At 46.0% G+C, this 18,344-nt stretch overlaps 1 protein-coding gene across 2 annotated transcripts in view; it reads right to left on the bottom strand.

Moving 5' to 3' along the window:
- TET3 (tet methylcytosine dioxygenase 3) overlaps nt 1–18,344 on the bottom strand; it is a 1,124,040-nt gene that overhangs the window by 732,335 nt on the left and 373,361 nt on the right. For both annotated transcript variants that reach the window (XM_069617646.1, XM_069617647.1), the window contains exon 3: nt 8,276–10,865. In XM_069617646.1, coding sequence (XP_069473747.1) covers nt 8,276–10,865 — 2,590 coding nt within the window. The remainder of the gene's footprint in view (nt 1–8,275; nt 10,866–18,344) is intronic.

Raw genomic sequence — 18,344 nt, 5'->3', positions numbered from 1 at the left:
TGCAGAAGCTTGAACGGCAGCCACACAAAGATGCTGAAGCTCTGAAAAACAGATCCTGGCTGGCCACCAAGGGGCTATGAACAGCAGGCAGCAATTCACCGTGTTCCTCAGCTTGCAAAGCACCCGATGGATCAGAGGGAGAGGCGGAAAGACGTAGGCCTTCATATTGTGCCATGGAATTTCGAGAGCTTCCCCTGGAGGCATACAGGGGAAGTTTCCTGTTTATAGAGGTCACAAAGAGGTCCACTGCTGGAGTACCCCAACAGCGAAAAATGTCAGAGAGGATCACTGTGTTCAGTTCCCACTCGTAGCTGACAATTACCTGTCGGCTGAGGGCATCCGCAAGGACATTCTTCTGGCCCGGGATGTGAACCTCTACCAGCCAGATACCATGCTGAATGGCCCATTCCCAGCTCTGAATGGCCAGATGCACAAGAGGAGGAGATTTCATACCCCCACCTGCTTGATGACATAGAACATGGACACTGCATTGTCTGTGCAGACACAGGCCACTATGTTGACAATACCTGGTTTGAATGCTTTCAGCGCCAGGAAGATAGCCAGAAGATCCAGATAATTTATATGAAGCTGTCTGTCCTGTGGCGACCAGAAATCTGAAACTTGAAGATGATCTAGCATCGCCCCACAACCCAAAAGGGAGGAGTCCGTTGTGACAGTCAATTGCAGGCAAGGGTCCTGGAAGGGAGCGCCCACCGACAGACTGCTGAGAGACGACCACCACAAGAGGTCTATCCTCATGAAAGGTGGAACCAGTAATATTTTGGAATCTGGATCCACTGCTTGAAGCCATGAGCTCCGAAGAGCCATCTGCGTCCGTCTCATCTTGAGACGAGCAAGAGGAAGAGCCAGCACGCACAAAGCCATGAGGACCAGAAGCCTCTGGAATCACCAGGCCGACATGCTCTCCGACTGCATAAACACCTGACATGTGGTGAACAGATCCGCCATTCTGTCCCCAGTCAGGTACACTCTGCAATCGATCATGTGCCAACGAAAACCCAGGAATATCAAGTCTTGAGAGACCGTCATGGAGGATTTCTGCTAGTTCACCGACAGCCCAAGGTGGAACAGGAGCTGGAGGAGAGACTGAAGACTGCTCAAGGTTTCAGTGGACAAGGACTGCGCAGCAGCCAATCGTCCAAATACGGATACACATGGATACCCTGTAGCTGAAGATAAGCTGCGATGACCGGCATCATCTTCGTAAATACGCGGACTGCCGAGAGGAGATCAAGCAGGAGCAAACGAAACTGGAAATGCTCCTCCCCCATGGAAAACCGTAGGTATTTCCGATGCGGGCTCCAAATGAGGATATGCATATATGCATCCTGAAGGTCCACCACGCTGAGCCAGTCACCCTTCTGTAGAGGGGACTTTATCTAACAGGGGGTGATCATCTTGAATTTCTCTTGAGGCAGAGAAAGGTTGAACTGGGAAAGGTCCAGGATGGTGTGCAGGCCATCCTGGTTGGGTTTGGGCACCGTAAAAAGACGTGAGTAGAAGCCCTCCTCTCGCTCCCTTAGGGGGAACGGGTTCCACCGCCTTGAGATCCAGAAGCTTCTGGACTTCGGCTCTGAGGGAGGGCGTCCCTGACTGCTGCAAGGGAGGATTGAAGGGTGGGAAAGGGGCAAGTGGAAGCCCGCCCGAACAACTGACAAGACCCACCGATCCACGCCTTCCAGTGAGACACAATGTGCCCTCCCACCGGGGTCTTGTGCGAGCGCTGAAAAACCTAATTTAGCAGGTTTCTCAGTGGTGAGACCCCCAGATCCTGAAGAGGAGGCAGAGGACCGAGAGAAAAATCAGCCTCGCTGCTGACGGGAGTTTCCAGCTGGAGGATCGACTGTCTCTTACGATCTAGAAACCCACTAAAACCAGAGGAGGGCCATGGCTGCGAGGGCGTTCTCTGAGCCCTGAAAGGAGGTTTAACCAGAATGGAAAATGACTTGGCTGTCTGGGTGCTGTCTTTAGTTTTAGTCAGCTCTACGTCCGATGACGAATGAAACAGTTCTTTGCCATCAAAGGGCAGGTCCAGGACCTTATCCTGCACCTCCTTCGAAAACTTTGTCGCGTGAAGCCAAGCCTGACAAGACGTGTCCACGCCCAGCATGAGGCCCCCAGCCGAGGTGTCGACATGGTGCGCTGCAGCCTCAGGCATATCCTGCGCCAGGACTCTTGACGTCTGACAAGCAAGCCTTAAAATCATCAAGCATGTGCGCAAATATGAACTGCTTCAATTCCGACAGACCTTTCCACATTTTCATATTTGCCCCCGCTAAAACAAGCTCCGCGTTCGTCTGGCGCAACTGCAGAGCTGAATTAGCAATGATCTTCCTTCCCAAAGAGTCGTCTGGCGCAACTGCAGAGCTGAATTAGCAATGATCTTCCTTCCCAAAGAGTCCAACAGCTTGTCCTCTTTGGCCAGAACCTGAGCCGCCGCTGTAGATGACGCGGAAGCCGGTCTCGATTGAAGCGTAGCGGGCGCCACCACTGTCGAGGAAGGAAGCGGGCAAGACGCTAAGGCTACCTCCTCAGAAGAATGGAGCCTATAACGAGCGTCAATCTTTTTGTTAACATGCAGTCCAGAGTGTGGGTTATCCCAGACTTTGCGGACCTCGGCCAAAACGTCCTTCTGAAAGAACAAGCTGGTGCGCTCCTGAGGTGACAAGGTGAACGCCCCCGAAAAGCACCCCTTCCTGTGGAGCGGGTGCCTCAGGTACTGGAACATCCAGAATCCGATCCCTTTGCACGTCATCCAATGCATCCGGGTCGACCTGCGTCACGTCTGGCTCCGCCGAAGACTTTTCAATTGGAGAAAAGGGTGACGGAGGCGGAATGGCTGGAGGTGGGTCTACTGGCACGGTGGGACAGCTGCCGGAACAAACTCTGAAATATTCCTTCGTGGGGTCGGAATGCTTTAACTTCTGGAATTATACGAAGAAGGCATATTCCGCTGAAGGCTTAGACACTGTGGCAGGAGGAAGCCTCTCCTGAGCAGAATAGCTCCAGGGCCGCAAAGGAGAGGGATGCCAAGAGGGGCCCTCACCAGCTGGGTTGACGTATATCAACGGTGCAGACGCCGCAGGGAGCGAGAACGCGTGTTGTAATGGTATTCGAGCATTCCAGTCATAAACTGGACGAAACGGTGCACCAGAAAAACTCTGTTCACCCGAAAAGATGCAACCAATGCCGATGGCATAGGTGTAAGGGAACAGTCCAAAATGGCCATCGCATTTCGCGTGGGAACGGTCGCCATTTTGTCAACGCCTGAGGAGAACTGCGTCACATGTGCGAGTGAGGCAGGAATCTCCACAGACTGGTCAGGGGTCTTGACTTTAGCCTTGACACAAGGAACCTTGGCAGAGCCAGAACTGTGCGGCCTAGGATGTTTCTGTGACATACTAGTAGCCAAATTAGACTCTGGAAGAGGAACCTTGGCAACGCCAGTAACAGAGAAATTACGGTCAGCGACCTCATTCTGTGCCCCCTCAACAGAACCGGTATCCCCACTAGAGTGAGACTGATGAGGAACCCACCTCACCGACAAGACCTTAACAGGCCTCTCAGTCATCTTAGCCTCCAAAAGAGGAACCTCGGACCAGAGTCCGTGATCAGCTCCCTCACGAGGAGCCTCGAACCTTGGTTCGGTACAGAAAACCTCAATAGAGGCCTCGGGGCATACCCCGGTGTCAGTATGGGAAGCTCCAGACAAGGAGACCTCGAAGCAAGCTCCGGTACCCACTGCCTCAGTAGAACTGGGCCGTTGAATAGCCCCCACAGGAGGGGCCTCGGATTGCAATGCGGTGTGAGTAGGGCCCTTACGGAGACCCTCGGAGAAAACTTTTCTTAGGCCTAGAAGGCACCTCAGGGGAAACCCCGGTGACGGAGCTTTTAAAAAAGCCCCTCCCGGACTGGGAAGACCCCGGGAAGGAGTCCCCCGGTGCCCTAAAAATGAAAGAATTTACCAGGCGTCTCTTCTTCTCGTCGATGAAACTCGGGAAAATGCAGAGGAGGAACATGCTGAAACACCTCCTCCCACCGCTCCAGACGATGTTGAAGTGCCCGGACCGAAATAGAATCGCAAAAGAAGCACGAGTCCCACCAGTGGTCCGGACCCAAACATTCTAAACAAAGAGGATGGGATCCGCCGTAGCTAAGCGTTGTTCGCAGGAAGAACAAATAGGAAAATCTAAACGAAACGGCATAGACAGACTACCACGCGACCGCTGAGCAGGAGAGAAGGACACTGGAAGGAAAAAAATCTTCCGCAGATGCAAGTGCGTCTAATCCCAAACGTGCAGAGAAAAGGACTGATGGGAGATGTGCTGACCTAAGGAGGGTAGGGTTACGGCCGCGTGCGGTACCCCGGTAAAAAGAGAAGGACACATTTTTGAAAAATGTGATGCTTTTTACAAAGTGCTCCGGTCCCATCCCACAGGATGGAGGAATGTCCCATAAGTATGGAGGAAAGGGGACGGGACGTAGGAGTAGGAGATAAACCAAGCAGATTGCTTGACTGGTTATACAAAAGCGACACTTCCAGGCAAACGATTGGAGCAGTGCGTGGGAAAGATGGTCAGGTGCGGGATACCCAAGAGGGAGTTAGCAAAAGCTATTACGAATTTTACAAGCAGTTATACGAAGACGCGGGTGAGGGACAGGAGGCAGATATATGCGCGACACACTTACAGAGATAATAGTCCCCAGATTACATGAAGCAGAGAGTGACAGCCCAGACATCCCTATAACGACGGAAGAGCTAGAGTATGTGATTGAGCAACTACCCACCCGTAAGGCCGCAGGGGCGGATGGAATTTCTAGCAAATTTTATAAGACACACAAGGCAGAAATACTTTGCCCCGCTACTTGAGATGCTGAATGAAGTGCTCTTAATAGGCAAACTACCCGAAACCCTGTGGGAGGCAATTATCATTCTGTTCCTCAAACCTAATAAACCGGACATGGAATGCGGTTCCTACAGACCCATCTCACTACTGAATCGAAACAGTAAGATCCCAACGGCGGTTATGGCAAATAGGTTAAGACCAGTCATCAACAAACCTATACACCCAGACCAAACTGGCTATGTCCCACATAGAAAATATAACTAATAATCTGAGGCGGTTACATCATGTTATTGACCATACCAAGGGTGGGGAGTTAGAAGCGGCGATCATTTCACTAGACGCGGTAAAGGCATTTGATTCTGTCAAATGGCCATGGCTAATGGCGGCCCTAGAAGGATACAGGATCGGGCCTACATATCTAAAATGGGTACAGATGTTGTATAGCGGGCCGGTCGCGAGGGTCAAGACAGGTTCCACCATATCCAAACACTGGCAATTGTAGAAAGGCACTAGACAAGGATCCCCATGGTCTCCGATGCTTTTTATCTTAGCGTTAGAACTCTTAGCTGTGTACTTAAGAGATTTATGGGGCAGTGGGAATCAGTACAAAAGGAGGACAACACCCGATATCAGTGTATACAGACGGTTTGCTCTTATACTTAAAATACCCGGAGGGGAACCTCCAGTACATTCTGGAGGTGTTGGAGCGATATGCTGCGCTTTCGGGTATTACTGTCAATCCACAGAAATCAAGCATATTCTCCATGGGGCAGTACGTAGGGCGCCTCATACACACACTGCGCTGTTATCAATAGACTGGGAGATTGAGACTTTCCAATACCTAGTGGTAGATATATATCACGACCCTGGGGCGGAACACATACAGAACACAGAGAAGGCACTAGCTAAAATGAAGAAAAGTGTGGCATTCTGGACCAAGTTGCCATTGTCCAGGATGGGTTGAGCAGCATTACTAAAGATGGTGGTGCTGCCTAGACTTTTATATTACTTTCAAATATCCCACACGATACCCAAACTTTTTTTGTGAAAATACAGAGTATGTGCAGGGGTTTCATCTGGCGTAACGCAAGGAACAGAGTGGCATTGTGGAAACAGGGTGGCATCAAACTGCTTAATTTTTAAGCATACTACCTAGAAAGTCAGCTTCAATTTGTAGCTAAATGGTTATCGGAGGAACAGACACCAGAAACCAGGCTACTTAGGGACAAATGCTCCCCATATTTCTTAAATGAGATGATATGGCTTCCCAGAAAGAGTAAAATCGGAGAGGGCCGGCTGTTGAGACTAGGAAGGGATATTTGGCGCAGGACATGCCGAACGGTAAACAACCCTACCCCATGCTCCCCGCAGATACCACTGGTGGTGCTGGAAGGAGTGGATACACAAACCAGGCTGAACATCAGGAAGTGGTGGGAACCGGTCAGGGTCGCTACAGTTGGTGGTATATGGGTGGATGGGAAGCCCAGGGAGTTTGAAGAGCTGGCGGGGGACACAGGTTGGCATCAATGGCAAAACATTACGTATTATAGACTCCGACAGATCATCCAGAGGACATAGCCCGAAGCTGAATTAGCCCAACAGCCGAATGTGGCAATAGAAACATTTTATGATGTGGCAGAAGGGGGGCACGAGGTCTCCCACAAGTACAAGATAGGAAAAGAGATGGCTCAGACTAGGCTACAATGGGAGGAGGAAGTGGGAGTACCAATGTCCGATGGGATGTGGGGCAGAGTACAAGGGTATCACAGGAAGGTATTGAAGAATGTACGGCTGCAGCAGATCCAGCTGTACGTAACCCATAGAGCATACCTAACCCCTGGGAAAATCGTTAAGTTCAACCATACAGGAATACAGTCATACCCGAAGTGTGGGGAGTTGGATGCGGGGATGGTACATATGTTTTGGGCCTGTGTAGAGATAAGAAGATTTTGGGAAGAAATGGTGCAAACAATGGCTAGAGTGGAGATTAACCTGGATGTAGGCACCCTTTGGGCGTGCTTGCTGGGGGGGGTCCCAAGGCCTCGCAGAGCTAAACACATCAGTAAAATAAAAGACCTATGGCCTCATTACAACCCAGGCGGTAAGTTCCCTACTTTACCACCATGGTGTAAACTCTGTTTCCAAGGTGAGTGGGGCGGTAAATCCCCATTCCCCATTTACACTTCCCCATTCCCATTTTTGCCCCATAGGGCATAATGGGAGTGGGGAAGGCACTAATTTAATTAGCACCAAGGCGGGTTAGCGCCTTGCATTTTAACGCCTGCTAAAAGCAGGCGTTAAAATGGTAATCAGGCGTTAAGGGTTAACGGCGCCGATGGCGCCGTTAAACCCTTAACGTCTGGGTTGTAATGAGGCCCCCAACGTATATACTGGAAAAATGCGGAATAGCGATGAGCTGGAAAGTGCGAATGCAACTGTCTGCCAAAGTTTGGTGGCACGATATAATAAAGGGGGCAAATGTGGAAACAGTGGTGTGGCAAGAGGCCAGGAGCAGCCATGAGGAATCAGAGAAAGGGGTGCTAGAAGCCTGGAGACAACTAGTGGCTGAACTGTCTCTACGAGACCAAAGGAAGAGGGGAGAAAAGAAAAATGCATATGACTATACAGAAAAAGTGTGATGACCAATGGTATGTGAAAATGTATTGTTGATTGTTGAAATCCAACAAAAATGGTAAAAAAAAAAAAAAAAAAAGAGCCGGTCTCTTCTTCAGCTAAGAGTCCTGGGAAAAATCTACTTAATTTTCAATAGTATTGTGTCAAGTTTCAACTTTTTCCCACTTCCGTTTCACACACGTATGAAAGCCTTCTCTTTTCATTAGTTTCACACCTTAGGGTACAGCTATTGAATCCCACTCTGAATTCTACTTACATAAAATTTTTATTTCGGCTGCCAAGACATAAAAGTGCAGACATACAAAAAAAACAAAAAAAAAAGAATCACATTCACGAATAACCCACAGTTAAATCACAAGGTACCGTTGTGATCAATAAACTATCTCAAATATAATATTAGTTTTGTTATTTTATTTTTTTTAAACATAGGGCATGAAGCATAAAATAGACCACTGTGGAATGAAGAGAGGACTCTCGCAGCTTCATCCACATTGGCCATTCCTAAAGTAGTTCATAATTGATCACATACTCTTGCATCTCAGCAGCCAAGCTCTATGGATTCTATTGACACAGTAATTTAAAAAAGAAAAACACTAATGCCCAGCTGGGTATTTATTTTTACAGGCCACATACATACTCAGTTGTAAAATAGCCATTAACTGCACTAAGCTCATATGTGTAATGCTGAAGCTGGTAAACTAGGTAATATCTTCACTGTTTATGCACAAACTAACACTCCCTCAAGCATTTTCACTCGAAATAAAATTACATACCCACGCAGTCACATGTTGGAAACTCTGCTTGAGCCTTCTTGCATGGAGTATCTAATAAGCTCTTAGTTGGAGAATCCAGATATTTCAATGGCGATTCTAAAAATCCACTTAGGGATGGAATGAAGGGTTCGTTTTTTGTTGGGGTTCCATCAAAGAAAGGGTCTTGACTTTCATCAGGGTAAAAGTAATTGGTTGACAATACTGTTAAAGCACCAGAGGACTCAATTTTAACCTGCTTTGGAGACTTAGATGTAAAATAACGCTGTGAAATTAGGTGAGGCCCTGAAACTGTGGCCTGGGTGCACTCAGCAGAGTTTACGGATGACGATCTGGAATTGACGAAAGGCGTTTGGGAAAATAATCCAGACGTGTTCATTGATTTGGGATGGTCCGAAAGAGATGAGGTGTAGGCATGCTTAGGTGATGGGATTGCAGAATTTACTAAAGAAAAGTCCTCTCCATATTCAGCTTCAAACTCTCGTATCAGCTCTTCAAATTTCACATCCACAGAGTTAATTTCATTTTGGATTGGCAAAGAGTTAGCATTTAACTCTTTATGCAACATTTCATCTTGATTAGAGCTACCATTTAAAGGATTAGTCAACAAGCATGGGTTGTAGTTTGAAACTCTGGAGTTGACACCTACAAAATGTTGGCTTTCTCCCACACTCATCTCCTGCAAAGTGTCAATTTCCTGAGTACCTGAAACATTGCTGCTTTCAAGCCGTTTCTGTAGCACAGACTGTGGAGGTTGCGACATTGGCAGTACTGTAGAGGAGCGTGGATGTTGGAGGCCATTCTCAGAGAGATACTGATCTATTTCAATTTCTTCTGAATTATCTGCCTTTTGGATCTTTTGAATTCCTTCAACTTGTATTTGAAGCATGGGCAGGCACAAAGAATTAGTGTCTCTTAATTTGGCTTTCTTAATCTGAACCAGTTTCTTTTGTGACTTGGGTTTTGGTTCAGCTTGGCTTTCTGAAGGAGATTGCACTTGTTTCTTCCTCTCGTTCACTGATGTTTCAGTTTCATTTTGGGCAGAATTTTCTGGTTTGGGAATCCACCAGTTGTGTTGCTCTGTTAAACTTGGCTGTGTATGGTTTTCCTCCTGAAAAAGATGCCTTTTATGATGCAAGTTCACCTGACGTGGGGGCAGTGTCTCTTTGTGAAACACATTTTCTTGTAAAAGCTGCGACAACTGCTGGTCTGCTGTCATCTTATAAATATCAGTGCTAGAATCACTGTTTAGGGTTTGAGCCGACTGTTCTTCCTTGGGTTTTACAAGTTTTACTTTACTTGAAAACAGTTCTGGTCTTTTAAACTCAGACTTGATAAAATCATTGGCATCTCCCAATAACTGTTTCAAACCAGTCATGGGATCACCTTGTAATGGGCACTGGTCAGTGCCAAGATCCCACAAGCTGTTCTTATTTTTAACTTCGGCACTCCAATCTTCAGTAAATTCCTTCTTTATAGGTGTAGGGATAGCGAACATTATGGGAGAATTTAAGTGGTTGTGATTGGGGATGTACTGTGATAATTCCTGATCCGTTTTCTTCACCTGTTCCCACGAGGTCAACATTTGAGCATGTGACATTTGAAGAAACTTCCTGTCAATATAAGGATGAGAGATGTCATTAGCAAACAAGTCGTTATTGCACATAGGTAAAATGTGAGATTTGGCTCCATCGGTAGGTGGTTGGTAAACCATATGATGCTGTGAAGGCAATGGGATGGATTGTAAACGCCCATTTTGGGTTGAAGAAACGTCCCCCGATGGTTGTGGAAGAGCAGATGACAACTGAGTAAGGGCTTCGATTGCGATAGCTTGCTGAAGACTGATATTTTTCTCCTTCGCAATGCTCAATGCACTTTGACAAAAGGGAGGAGGATTTGAAGAGCACTGTGTAAGAATGTTCTCTATTGCTGGCACCTGCTCTAGAAGGTCCCCTTTCCCTGCAGGCGGATTATTTACCTGACTAAGCGGATGAGCTGCACTTGGCTCTTCACAAATGGCAGATTGTATTTTCTTCTCCAACCATTCAAGGTAGTCTGGGCATTCCGGACCATCACAATTGCAGTTTGGAGGTTTCTCACCATGCTTTGCCAGAGACAAGGCAGTTTTGAAAGCATTGAGATCTTCAACGTTTTCTAACTTACTTGCCACTGGAAGTGTTGCAACACCTGCTCCATCCCTGCTCATTTCATAATTGAACTTCTCATACAAATGCGTTGACAACTGTGTTTGGGACAAGGCTACAGACATGCCGTAAGATGACATGGCTTCAGCCACCGCAGAGAATGCAACCAAATTTCGTGCATCTTCCAGGTTTGCATTGTTCGGAACTACTGCTTGACTCAATACGGGCAGGTCACCCCAGTTCATTTTTTCATTTGCATGCGGGTTGATTGATTGCCTGCTTGTCCACTGTTTTGCGTCCAATAACATCTTGCTTCCCATTTCTTCACAGGACCTGTTAATGAAATTTGGGACAATTTCTGGCTTCAACCTTCGTTCAACATGATTAACCGTTCCTCCTTCCATGTGGTCAATTTTGTTTCCATCAGCAATGCGGCACTCCAGACCAGTCTACAAAGAAATGGAGACAAACCCACATTAAAAACAAAAGTAAACTGAACAAGCACCAACTTCAAATTAAAGTTTGCAAATGTCATTGGGGATCTTCATTGCTATACATTTAACAACAAGGGAAAAATACCCTCATCAAAAACATTGCAGATTAGGTTATGTTACTCTGCTTTTATAGTGTGCCATGGTATCCAGGGATATAAATCGCTGGAAACAACATTGATGGTGACTATCCAAAACATTCCCCAAATATTATTCTAGGCCTGGAGTTTGTTTATATAATTGCACCAGTCCTAAACTATGTTGGGGAAGGTGTGTAGCGCCTTTAAACACATTAAAAAAATGTATGTTATTGCCAACGATTATAGCACATACAACCCTGCACGAAATAGCTGGGAGCCATTTAGCTCCTGCTTCTAGTCTTGGAGAGCTTGGTTAGCTTGAAACCAACAGCTACCAAGAGCTACTTTTGGCTCCTCAGGTCAATTGTTGCCTTACAAACATGCATATGTGGCATTAAACATAATGACCAAAATGTTAAAGCACCCTTCTTAGGTGGAAGTTTAGATTCGTAATGTACTGGGTATGTTCCCCAGTGGTAGCTCCTGCCTACTGGGTGATGCCAGACACCCAGGAGCTGGTTTAAGATGATGTTCATCAAATCTAAATTGCAAACCCTGCACATGTTTGACAAAATACCCAGCCTAATATTGGGGACAGACAGTGGGGTGATCATAGGGTTTGGGTGCTGCCACGAGCCTTTGGAGGCTGGACACAGGTGGAATTATGGGGATCACATACCAACTGGGTCCCTGCCACAAATCAGTGTCATACACCTCCTTCTTAACCCTACAGAGAGTCATTACCAGAGGAGATTTTGCAACCTCATATCAACAGCCAACTATGGTAACATGCGGGGATAGTCGCAAGAGCTTTCACACTTCCATTACTCAAAATTGGTATGCCAGAACCCCCAAGGGCATAATTACCAGGCATTAATCCCTCCACCTCCAGTGGCTGTGATAATGTACAGGACCACAAAGGGTCTAGTTATTAGAGCACTCACATCGCCATTGCACCTACTCCTAACAGTGACTACCATATGGCCCTAAACCGTAGAGACTCCTTTCTATATTTATTTCTAACGCACCGCAGGCTTCAGGGCGCACCTAATGGAATCTTTAGTATGCGTCAAAAATACTGGCTACAGATTGTTCTAAGCACAATCTTAATGGATAGTTGCACGTTAAAAGCTGCACTCCTAAGGTACATACATGCTTCAAGCTTCTAATGTATATCACTTTAAAAGTCTTTGTCTTCATTCAATAAGACAACTTTGTTATCGACCTGAAAGTGAAGATGTATACGGTAGATGCATTTAGAGAATCATTCAAGCTCCCTAGCCAAACCCAAACATCTACCATAGGAAAAGAAGCAGCCAGATCACTCTGGCACGGCGGGAGTTTGAGTAGGAGGAAAGAGTTTGGTGGAGCATGGAAAAAGGACTATTGAGAGGACGAGGTTGGATGAAGATCATCGTCATCAGTCAAAGAGTTATTTGGGAAGAAGAGGGAGCAGATCAGAGAAAGACTTGGAGGCTGGGAGAGAAGAGTTTGATTGGTTGAAGAGGGTTGTCATCATACGTGAGGGAGAAATATTTGGAGGAGGGTCATTGCCAAGAGAAGAGGTGGACCGAGCCACCAAGGGAGAAGGACTGGTAATGGTGGTTTAGACATCAGGAACGATCAGTCATAAGATATGTGGAGGAATTAGAGGGGGAGAGGGACCGAGAGTCTGACCAGGACTACCAAAGGTCTGCAGCAATGAATCCCCAGGACTGGGAAGAGGGGGGTAGCTGTGAGAAACCTGAAGGTGTCTCACCCGCCAATCCCCGGAGAGCTGTCATCCAGGTGGACAGGACACGGCTATCGCTATTGTGTCCAGTTCCTGGGGGTTGACCAGTGCGGCAGGATCACGTGGATGGAGGGGGCATGGGGGGGGGGGGGTCTTCCGGGAGTGGAAGTGGGACACCGAAGGGTGAGGCAAGGTATCGTCTTCCATATGAGACCTTTCCCCTTCCTACCAGGTAGGATATCCAGAAACTCAGCCCCCCTGCCAACCCCCGTTTTCCGACACACACTTTCTCACGGGCAATTCATCATGAGCGACAACGGACTAACACCAGAGCCGTATACCCGACACGTCCCAACACGAGTCAGGCAATTACTGACAACTCCACATGCCCGATTTCCATCAAACTTCCTCACACGGATAAAAGGCGGAACACGAAATCACACCCGAGCAAGGCCAAGCGCACGAGGAAGCAGCTATTCCGGTTTGGCAGTTTAAACTGAGGAGAAAGCCGGCGAGACCCGAGAGGACGATGAGGGAGTAACCCTTGCCCTTTTCAATAAAGGATCGCGAGTTTCAAAAAGCCTGAAGGAAAAGAAACATAAGACCAGGAATTACAGCTGATGAACAGTGTAGAGTGTGTCAAATGTACACTGGGCCCTCCCGCATTGAAAGCCAAGGCAGGGAGAAGCGATTGCCATTGTGGTACTTCCCTTGACTCGACAACGCCAACGAGTTCAGCACAGCCGGTGAGTCGGGAGAAACTGATACCTGACCGTACTGTGTTATGCTAAAGGTTGAAAGCGGCAACATTGTATGAACAAAGAAATTGTGTGCGATAGAACATTATGGAACCAAAATAGGTACCAGATACAGAGCGGTCCGGCGCCAAGTGGGTGCTCACTCGAAGGTCTCTGGTACCCTCAGAGCATGTAAATATTGAATGATGAAATCAAAGTGGTCCTGCAACAGGTTAAGTTAAATACCATGCACATTCGAAAGTCTGATTGCCTACGAAATGAAATTGGTCTGAGCCCGGAAGAGGGGGACTAATTGTTTTAAAGGGAATCTGAGCCCGGAAGAGGGTCATCCGTGGTAAACAGTGAAACTCATCCGCGAAGATATTGCTGTGGTAAATGTGAACCAGACTGAGGGATGCCTGCGACTTAAAGGTGGTCCGAACCCGACTGAGGGAGGCTACTTGTGAAAGAAAGATTTGAGCCCGGCTGAGGGGGATCCCGGGTGAAGAGAAAAATTGCCCGACGTGAATATTTGGAAAGGAACTTTTCTTTGTTGTTTCTGGTACATTAGGCCCTCTGAAGGAAGAGACGGTGAACAAAAGAGAGACTTGGGCACAGAAGGCCCTGATGTTGGTAAAAGGAACTGTGAACTTGTGCCGAAGAAGCCCAGAGTATGCTGTGCTCGAGTGACACGCCTTGTCACGTGGGGAAGGGAGGCCAGCGGCCTAAACATCCAAACTTTATTTTGTGAACATGTCTTTCTTTTTGTGAATATTATCCCACAGTATGTTGTAGCATAGCCGTAATGATTGGCAATAGGTTTTGTTTAGTATAGGCTCTTTATTTGACTAGACTACAATAGGACTGTATTATTATTTGATGGTCGTAGCTTGCTCCCATCTTAGATTTAGGTTTAGATGGACATTTTTCACACCCCTGATAAAGTTCAATAAAAGCCCTTGAACTGTGATCACTTGTGCCTATCTTACTTTGATACAAATGTTTTAGTTAATCATTCACTTGTGATCGGTTGTATTCATCAATCAATACTTAGTAAATAAGCTCAAAATAGTTCTTTCTTCATAGTTTCAAAAGGAATTTGTAATTTATTCACAGATGCAAAAAAACTGCCAATGCATTTCGGACTGCATCAAGTCCTTCATCAGGGCGTTAATGTTTCTTTTGATCAACCCATACGGTTACCATTAAACAAACCGTTCAAGTGCAAACATATGGTTACGTTACCATATCAAAACAACAATCAAATAGGTGTTAAAATGAGAAGAAAAAAACATTTCAAACCGATGATATATCAAAATCAAGTACATGCAGGCCACACGACATTGACATACAACAAAAGACCAACATTAGAGAAAACATTCAAGAAAAAGAGACAAAACAACAAATCTCAGTCAATTTCTATCATCACATTATGGAGCATATTTATCACTCACTTACCCATCATTACATACAAATATTGGATTCCATCTGTTTGCATACAAATAACTGACACATCCTTCCAACGTGTTCAAAACCTCCTGATTATCGGGAATGAGTGAAGGCAGCAACTATCAACTGAGACTAAAAACGTGTGCTATACTCATCTGTCGTGATAGTGTGGGGTTACATTGGTAAAGATTGTTCTGTATGGAAACCCGGAGGGGCAAATACCATGCAAGTACTGCGTTGGAATTCCCATTATGAATCACCCATATGATTCCTTGTGCCTAAGTGACATGCAGTTTACCATTTCAAGCATACCAACCGTGCTATCTTGTGAAGATGCGTCTTAAGTTGGAAAAACCGTGCGGGTTTATGTTCTGCAAATGTACATATGGGTGTTAGAATGTCACAGGGCATTTCCAGTGCGAGGCATTTATGATTGTCAATCTCAAGTCTCTCATCTCTGGCTTGTCCGATTCTTACATCCTAGCTATACTGTCTTCTTTGTGATGTGTAATGTAGAGAAATCTCTGTCCAATGACATACCATGGGTGGCGGCATGCGCGCAGCACTCCAAAAGAATTTCCCGAAAGCACTCGTGGCTTCTTCTGTGTATCCAGTTACTATGGCAATGACCATAGACATAGATAGATGATGGCCAGTGTGGTGATCAGCCCACACCAAAGGCTAATGATCCTAGGTCTTTCTTTCACTATTAGTTCTACACATGCCCAGCACGGAGGAGTGATATAGTGGGTTGCACCCCACTCAGCAAGCTATATTTACTGAAGAATTCTCTATCTGCATCAGTAGCCCCCACTTATCCTTTCCTTTTTACTTTGATACCATGCCTTCCTTACATAGCCCAAAGGAGGAGGTGGAGGAGGTGGACGGTATTTCTCATGACAAGGACTGTTAAGAGAAGGCAGTTGGATGAGAGTATTGTAAGGAGGGTAAAAGGGAAGAGGTATTTGGGAGGCGAGGAAAAGAAACATGGTAGAGATGGAGAGGTTGGTAGGCTACAGGGGTAAGGGGAGGAGCCGCCCAAGCTCAGCCTAAGTGTTGGATGAGTACAGCAATATCCCTCTGTTATTTATATCAAGAAGGTTAAAGCAGGCAAAATTAGGCCCTGTAAAAGACAGCACCGTCATCCCAGGGAACAGGGAGATGAGACTAAGCGAGGGACAGTGTTCCAGTGACCAAGACCCTAGAGCAGGGAGGTGGCCATGGACAGGAGCCATCATCCTAGCTAGTCTCCTCATTTTGGCTCTTGTTAGATAAAGTGTAGAGATTGTTCCAGACCCAGAACATCTTCAATGTCTCGGAACCAATAGCAACCACCGGACTAAATAGGAATCAGGAACTCCAATATGCACAACCCAAAGACAAGGACTAGACCCCCATGTTAAACTGCGAATTGGGGCCAGTGAGCTCAAACTAAAAACAGTAATGAGACCTTATACTGAACTCGGATTATGTTTGAGAAATTGCCTTCTACTTTAAAGAAATTAAGCTCCTCTTATGAATGGCATACCCTGCATCAGTAGGTTTGTGTTTCCTACCCAGCTACTTTGTCACATATGCTTTTGGGTTTTAATTATTTCTACTTCTAGCAAATAATTTTTTCAGGCATTTGCGAAGCTGAAGAATGGAAGATTCTATCCTAAGAGAGAAAGAAAAATGTTTCAACAAATAAATGTTGCAAATTTTTCTACAACATGGATTTCTACAATGGAATCTTTAGTATGTATGTCAAAATTACTGGCTACCGATTGCTCAAAGCACAATCGTAATGGATAGTTGCATGTTGAAAACTGGACTCCTAAGGAACATGCATGCTTCAAGTTTCTAATGTATACCACATTAAAAGTCTTTGTCTTTATTCAGTAAGGCAACTTTGTTATCAACCTTAAAGTGAAGAGGCCCTAAATCTCATTATACACTTAAAACTATTCCTCCTAATAACTCCTATACTGGTAAACAGGAAAACACCATGGTTGAAAAAGGAACCACAACTCTGCCCTGGGTACCCTCTTCTGGTCACTCTGACCTTTACCCTAAGCAAGGTGAAACTGGACTTTACAAGACTAGACTAGGTCTTAAAAATGTGAAGTGCACCCCAGCCTATTGTATTTACATACAGAGAAACTATTGCAGTAGAGATTGTTACATAACCAACAAACGAAATAGAGCAGGGGTGAAGCAGATGAACTAATTTCAACACAGGAGTACCTTACAGTTTGTAAACAGAGCCCACAACTTCACATTGGGTGTTTTTAGGATTGTGTGGTTTGTAATAGTTACAATAATAAAAGCAATTTGCAAAAGAAGCAGAGGATGAGCAGAGGATGTGCTTCCAAGCCACCATTCATCTCCAGTTTAGATTTGCATGCTGTGCATATATTAGCCAGCAGTGTTGGTCATTGGTTGTGGGCATGCAGTTGGCACAGTAGAAAAAACACTCTTGCTTTGTGAATGTATACACTAGTATTGTGAAAGTTTGAATTGCACTTCAAGTTAATGCTTTACATATTGAGTTGAGGGGAAAATCCGCAAGAAAAAAAGATAGTGGTGCCCCTGTAGCATGTTTGTTGTAAGAGCATACCACTCTTGGATGCAGGTTATGATCCCTGGTGTGATGCTTCATTTTCTAACAGGACCATCCATTTACAGCAAATGATAAGAATGAGGCTTGCTTTACATACGGTCTGTTCTGTTAATGAGGGATATCACTCCTGATTCTTACATCAAGCCTATACAGGCTTTTCCATCAATTGATTCAGACTGCATTTTTTAAAAATAATTTTGGTGAGAATCATGAATGAATGCAAACAAATAAAACCTCACCTTTGTGTACGGCCACAAAAGCTTCATATCCACATAGTGCTAGTAAATAACCAGGTTACTCACCGTAGTGACCACCGTATTCCTAGTCCATAGTCCCCTTTCCTTCATACTTATGGGAAATCTCTCCGTCCTGTGGGACGGGACCAGAGCACTTCGTAAAAAGCATCCAAAACAAAATTTTCAAAAATGTGTCCTTCCTCTCTTTCTTGCGTGGGGCCCGGCACGCGGCCGTAACCCGGTCCACCTTGGCTCCGCCCCGCGCATCGCCCATCAGTCCTTTTCTATCGCCAAGTCAGAGACCTATTAGCAATAACAGAGGAACCTTATTAGAGGGGACGGCGGGCGGGCGTATGGAGGAAAGGGGACTATGGACTAGGAGTAAGGTGGTCACTACGGTGAGTAACCTGGTTATACGCCTACGTCCCGTCCCCTTTCCTCTATACTTATGGGAGATTCCCAAGCACTCCTAACAGGAGCTACGGTGGATGGAAATACCCCTTACTGAAAAAGGTTCTTCAGCACAGCCTGACCAAACTTAGCATCAGCTCTTGAGCTCATGTCAAGACAATAATGCTTACAAAAAGCAGATGGGGAGGCC

Source organism: Ambystoma mexicanum, chromosome 10 (genome assembly GCF_040938575.1).
Source record: "Ambystoma mexicanum isolate Mex_15411 chromosome 10, UKY_AmexF1_1, whole genome shotgun sequence".
Classification (NCBI taxonomy): Eukaryota; Metazoa; Chordata; class Amphibia; order Caudata; family Ambystomatidae; genus Ambystoma; species Ambystoma mexicanum.
The sequence above is the reverse complement of the archived record's forward strand: the minus strand, read 5'-3'. Positions and strand labels throughout refer to the sequence as shown.